The sequence below is a fragment of the Trichechus manatus genome, unplaced genomic scaffold (genome assembly GCF_000243295.1).
Source record: "Trichechus manatus latirostris isolate Lorelei unplaced genomic scaffold, TriManLat1.0 scaffold00213, whole genome shotgun sequence".
Classification (NCBI taxonomy): domain Eukaryota; kingdom Metazoa; phylum Chordata; class Mammalia; order Sirenia; family Trichechidae; genus Trichechus; species Trichechus manatus.
Genome location: NW_004444149.1, coordinates 2002155 through 2008213, shown reverse-complemented (window position 1 = coordinate 2008213; position 6059 = coordinate 2002155). Strand labels below are relative to the sequence as shown.

Below are 6059 nucleotides of genomic sequence, written 5' to 3'. Positions count from 1 at the left end.
AATTTAAAAAAAATATATATATATATATATATAGAAAAACATTTGCCATTTCAGCAATTCAGTGACATTAATTACATTCCTGTGGACAGATACTGTATGATCTCGCTTACATAAGATAAGCAAATATATAGAAACCAAAGATTCATAATGGTTACCAGGGGTGAGAGGGACGGGGAAAGGGGAAGTTTTTGCTTAGGGAACATTGAGTTTATGTTAATTGTGGTGGAATAATTAGGAAAAGAAAAATGATTAATAGTTGCCCAACATGGAAAATGTGATCAATGTCACTGAATTATACACGTAGAAATTGTTGAATTGGTGACTGTTCTGTTGTGCGTATTTCACCATAAAAAACAAAGAGAGAGAGTAAGGAAACTTCCCAGAATCCTCCTTCCCACAAACTTCCCCTCACTGGGGAGAATTGCAGCACATGCCCCCCCCCTTTTTTTTTAATTGTTGTAGTTTAAGTGAAAGTTTACAATTCAAGTTAGTCTCTCATACAAAAATTTATACACACATTGTTATGTGACCCTAATTGCTCTCCCTGTACTGTGACAGCACACTCCTCCTTTCCACCCCTGATTCCCCGTGTCCGTTCAACCAGCTCTTGACCCTCTCTGCCTTCTCATCTCACCTCAGGACAGGAGCTGCCCATTTAGTCTCATGTATCTACTTGAGCTAAGAAGAGCACTCTTCACGAGTATCGCTTTATGTCCCACAGTCGGGTCCAATCTTTGTCTGAAGAGTTGGCCTCAGAAATTGTTTTAGTTCTGGGCTAATAGAGAATCTGGGGGCCATGCTTTCCAGGGTTCCTCCAGTCTCAGGCAGACCATTAAGTCTGGTCTTCTTACTAGAATTTGAGCTCTACACCCCACCTTTCTCCTACTCCATCAGGGTCTCTCTGTTGTGTTCCCTGTCAGGGCGGTTATAACATGCCCTTTCTTAAGCCTATCCTAGGCAAGGGGAGTGGAATTCGCATCGTTGCCGGTTTATTGAATGGACTAACTTGTATGCGATACCAGCAGGGAATTACTTTGTTTTTCTCTGACCGCCGTATTCAAACATGTTCTTCCACTGATGACCCTTAGCTCTCTGGCTGTTTGCATTTAGAACACCTCGTTTTGCTTCAGTAGTTAGTACTTATTCTTTGAGATTGAAAGATCCAGTCCAGTCTACATCAAAATTTCCACCCCACATCCATTCTCCAGGATCTTTCCTCCTCTCCCCGTCACCCTCACTTCAGGCTTGATCCTCCATGGGGCCCTGCAGTACAGAAGGGGGCATGGCATGCTCTTTTTTCTCACTTCCTTCCCCTGCTGGCTTTTTTGATGTCATAACAGGGAGTTGGAAGAATTAGAGGAAAAGGGACAAAAGTCTTAAGTCACCAATGCTGGTGTAACTCCACTGCTGGTGTCCTCTGGGTGGCAGATGTCTGCACCCTGGCTATCTCAGGGGCCCATTGGCGGGCTCTCTGGAGGCTCTGTGTGCACCCCACCAGTGCTGTCTCCTGCGGAGGGCAGTTCTCTTTGGCTGACCTCAGGTGAAGCCCCCTCAGCTCCTTCAGGCCACCCACAGCCTCTTACTCTTGGATCCCTTCCCCAAGCGGTCTGCCCTCTTGGATGGAGAATCTCTCAGATGGCTCCAGGCCTGCCTGCCCTCCACAATGTCCACTTGTCCCGGAGGAAATGCACACATCCTTCCCCACCAAACCGGGAAAGCAGGGTCCCTTGTGGCGTCCCTGTCTCCTGCCATGGCAAGCTGGTTTTAGAGTTCTCCAGATGAGGAGCAGGTTACCGGTCTCCACGCTCGCCTTCCCCTCTTGGCTCCTGCTGAGCTCTCCCATGGATCCCCCTCCCCCACCGCAGCCCGGGAGTGGCCCTGAGAAGTTCTGCAGCTGGTCAGGAGTCCAGTCTAGAAATGACGAGCAAGGTTCCCTTTCCCGCAACAGCAGTCTAAAGGGCCCTTTCTTGGAGCGCCTCACTTGACTTGAGGAAGGGAACACCCATCCTTCCCATGGACTCTCCTCCTAGGGCTGCTGACTCCAACAGCCTCTCTCCACTTCCAGAAACTTCATATTTCTGGTCTTCTCATCATGTGGACTGGTTAGGGTCAAGGGGTGGGAGACTAGTTTTGCTCTTTTTGTAAGTCCAGAGAGGATACCTCCAGCTCCCTGGGGCTCTCTTTAGAAGGTAGGGCGTCTAGGTCTCAGTTGTTGTCCTCAGCTTGAGTCTTTGGCTAAAAGACCACGACTACAGGGCACTTCCCTTTCAATGCCCTGTTATACTATGATTGGCTTAGGCAGATACCCGCTGGGGCCAGGGTAGGACAAGATCATTGCCCTTGAACAAAACCCAATTTGTGTTAGCAATGAGGAAGGCTGAAAAAACTGTTGGGTGGCTTCAGACAAGGTTTGCAACACACCTGTATGACTAGGTGGAGACAGCCATGTAAAGAATAGGGGTGGAGTGCTCCTGGCCAGAGAAACAGCTGGGGCAAAGACCTGAGAGGAGGGATCAGCTTGGCATGTTCAAGGAATGGCAAGAAGGCCCGTATGGGTGGATGTGGTGGGTGAAGGGCTGAGTAGCATGAAATCACTTCAGCGGGTAGGCAGGGGCCAGATCCTGAAAGTCTGTAGACCATGATGATAGGGAGGCAGGATTTTATCCCAAGCGTGGTAGGAAGTCACTGGTTCTAAGCAGGGAAGGGACATGACCTGATTTAAGTTTTGACAAGCTCACTCTGGCTGCCGTGGGAAAACTGAAGTATAAGGTGGCAAGAGAGAAAGCAGGGAGACTAGTTAGGAGGCTATCATTCAAGTGAGAGCTGTCAGGGAGTCTACGAGGGGAGTGGAGAAGGAGGGAAGTGTGAGGGATTGGGATTGATTTGCTTTGGCCATCGTTGAGCAAACACATCATCAACAGAGGAATCTTCTAGGTTCCCTAACCAGTTTCTGGTGTTCCTTCAGCCTGGAATGCCGTCTGCTCCTCCTAACAACACTTAACTCATTTTCCAGGCCCAGCTGACACATCATCTCCTTTGTCCAGCCTTCGCAGCCCCACCCCTCCCTGCAGAAATGCCCACTCCTTCCTTGGCTCCCACAGCTCTTTATAAGCACCTCCCTTGTGCACTTAGCACATCACACTGTAGTCATTTGTTGACACATCTGTCTCTCTCCCTGGATTATGAGCTTCTAGGAGCTCACTGTCTCCTTGCAGTGACCACAAGGAGACACATGTGAAACTGCTAGAATACACCAGGTGGTCCATGATTGAAGACTAACATCAGGGGCAGAGACTGTTAGTGCTGTAGACGGCAGAGCTCGGGGGATATTGAGGTGGTCTCTGGCCTCTCCTCTGACTGCTCCAAGCACCAGTGACTGTTCCCAGAATTTTTCTCTTGCTCTCACTGCACACTCAGAACCTAGGATAAGTCTGAACCCAGCGTGGGTCATGAAGCGTTGGCCCCCTTCCCTAACAAACACACACTCTCATATACACACACAAAGTCAACCACCAATCATGACTTCTCAATCTCTAGCCATCTCTCTGTCCCCTGCCAGAGGCTGGCACACAGTTTAACTCTGTAAATGGCTGTTGAATGAATCAATAATGAATGAATGAAAATGGGACTAGAAGGTCTATCAGAGTCACTGTAAATGCAGACAAGGGCAGGATGGTGGTGGTTCCAGAAGGAATGGTGTCAGGTGGGTGCTCTGATAGACATGGTGGGTGAGGGAGCTTCCTCACCCTGCCCTGCCCCCTCCTGGGCTCTCCTGACAGGCTTGGGGGCCGTGGGCTGGGGGACTTCCCCTCACATCCGCTGCGCCAGCCTCCTGATAGTACCCAAGATGCTGGGCAAAGAGGGCAGGCTCTTTGTGCTGGGATACGCCTTGGCTGCCATCTATGAAGGTGAGTGAGTGTCCCCAGGTGCTGGTTAGTGGCATTAAAGAAGGGACCCTGGGTGGGCCATCCCATGGGATCCAGGTCTGGTGAAGGAGAAAGGGTGGGGAGGCAGGAGCCCAGGTTCTAATCCCAGTCACTCCAACTTGCCATATGCCCCTGAGAGAGTTCCTCCCTGTATCTGGGACTCCTTAATTTGCACAGGGGTTGAATGAGATGGCCTCTCACAGGTTTCTCAGCCCCATCATTGTGCAGCTCTAGAAGGTGGTCACTGCAGAGCAGGAGCTGGGGGTGGGTTTGAGAAAGTACTGGCTCCAGGGGAAGGCAACCCACCAGGGCCTCTTCCCCCAGGGCCAGTGGCCAACCTGCGTTACAACCTCAACGAGGTGATAGCATCGCTGGGCTGTACTGTGGAGCTGCAGATCAACAACACCCGAGCGGCCTGGCACACCTCCACAGCCCCCCTGCGGGCAGTGTTCAAGGACCTGCTGGTCAGGACCCCACAAGGGCAGGGCCTGGGGTCCCTCTGCCCCGGAGGGCAAGATGACTTAAGCTGGGGAGCTATGACCCTGGATTTACAGTTTTCCAAGGGGGCATTTTTGCAGGACTGACCCCAAACATCGCAGAAGGTGCCCTGTCCCTGGACATTAAATGCCAGGAGAGCCCCCCAGTCATTGGGACAACCTGAAATTCCCCATACACATTTCCAAACACCTGGGTGGGCAGTATTCTGGGCAGCTGAACTAGAATGTCAGGAAATTGAGGTCCTTGGCCTTGAGAAGTTGCAGGGGAACTTGAAGACCAGGGATTAAGGAATTGAGTATTAGAGGACTGGATATTGGGAGGTTGGGAGAGTTGGGGGAGATGGGGCTGAGGGGCTTGGGCATTGGGGATGTTGAGATGGCATAGGTTTTAGAAATTAGTGATGAGGGGTGAAGTCTAAGGATATGGGGAACCAGTGGCCAGCATGGATCTGGGGTGGGAGACCTGAGGGGGAGCTGGGAGTCTCTGAGATGGCAGAGCAGAAGCATGGGGCATTGGATGAGGCGACTGGAAGGACTATGAACAGTGGGGAGTCTGAAGTATGCTGAAGTATGTGGCTGTGTCTCAGGGCCTAGGCTCCCTGTAGCCTGGGGTAGGAGCCCAAAGCTTGGTTGATGTGGGGAAGACAGGCTGTCAGAATGGAACTTCCAGAACGGAACTGCAGACCTCACCCATCCCTTCCTCACCAACCCCAGAGCAGCAAAGACTCATTGAAAGCCGAGACTCTCAATATCTCCAACTCCTTTGAGGACCTGGATGCCCAGGTGAAGAGTGAGGCTGGCTTCAAGCTAGAGGATGCCATGGACTCAGAGGAGAAAGGCCAGGACGTAGAGACCCGCCAGGCCCCAGCCTCCGGACACCCCCTCTCCACACAGAAGATGTTCGAGCTGAAGACTAAGCTGCGTTGCTCCTGTGAGGGGTGTCCCTGGGTGGGGCAGGGCAGGGCAGGCTAGGCTGTGGGGCTGGGGCTCCAGGTCAGAGTGTGGGGACCTCAGACACCCTGTGGCTCTTCCTGCAGATGTGGTGAACAAGGCTATATTCAGCTGCCAACGCTGGTTTGACCGAAAGCACGAGCAGTGCATGCAACGCATCTGGGTCCCACTCTTCAACCACCTGCTCTGCCTACCCATGAAGTTCAAGTTCCTCTGTAGCATCGCCAAGGGTGGGGAGCGCCAGGGCTGGGGGAGTTGGGTCCTTGGGGACCGTGGGTAGGTGTGTGGCAGGACAGTAGTCAAGCAGAGGGTTTGTGTTCTCTGAAGATACCCTCACCCTCAGAGCCCAGCTTCTTCACTGACTGGTGTGACCCAGAGTCAGTTATGGCAATGCTGTGGGCTTTGTCTCTCCATCTGAAAGATGAGCATAACAGTAGCACTTATCCCATTAGGGGTTTTTGAGGATTTAAGAGGATAATGCACGTGAAGTAGGTAGCAGAGCTGGCACAGAGGAATTGCTCTACAAATGTTGGCTTCCATTGTTAATGTTTGTTATGGTTACGGACAGGTGAAAAAACGGGGGTGGGGGGGGTGGGTGTGGCAGATTAGGCCCTGTTCCTGGAAGGAAGAATCCAAGGACAGTGGAGATGGGAAAGACTCGGTGTGGTAGAAAGTCACAGGTAGA

At 51.6% G+C, this 6059-nt stretch overlaps 1 protein-coding gene across 1 annotated transcript in view; it reads left to right on the top strand.

The window, feature by feature from the left end:
- Positions 1-6059, top strand: part of DCST1 (DC-STAMP domain containing 1) — a 16535-nt gene that overhangs the window by 2642 nt on the left and 7834 nt on the right. Inside the window, exons 4-7 of the mRNA XM_004388627.1 lie at positions 3780-3908; positions 4251-4390; positions 5138-5354; positions 5461-5650. Of these exons, the coding sequence (XP_004388684.1) occupies positions 3780-3908; positions 4251-4390; positions 5138-5354; positions 5461-5650 (676 nt within the window). The remainder of the gene's footprint in view (positions 1-3779; positions 3909-4250; positions 4391-5137; positions 5355-5460; positions 5651-6059) is intronic.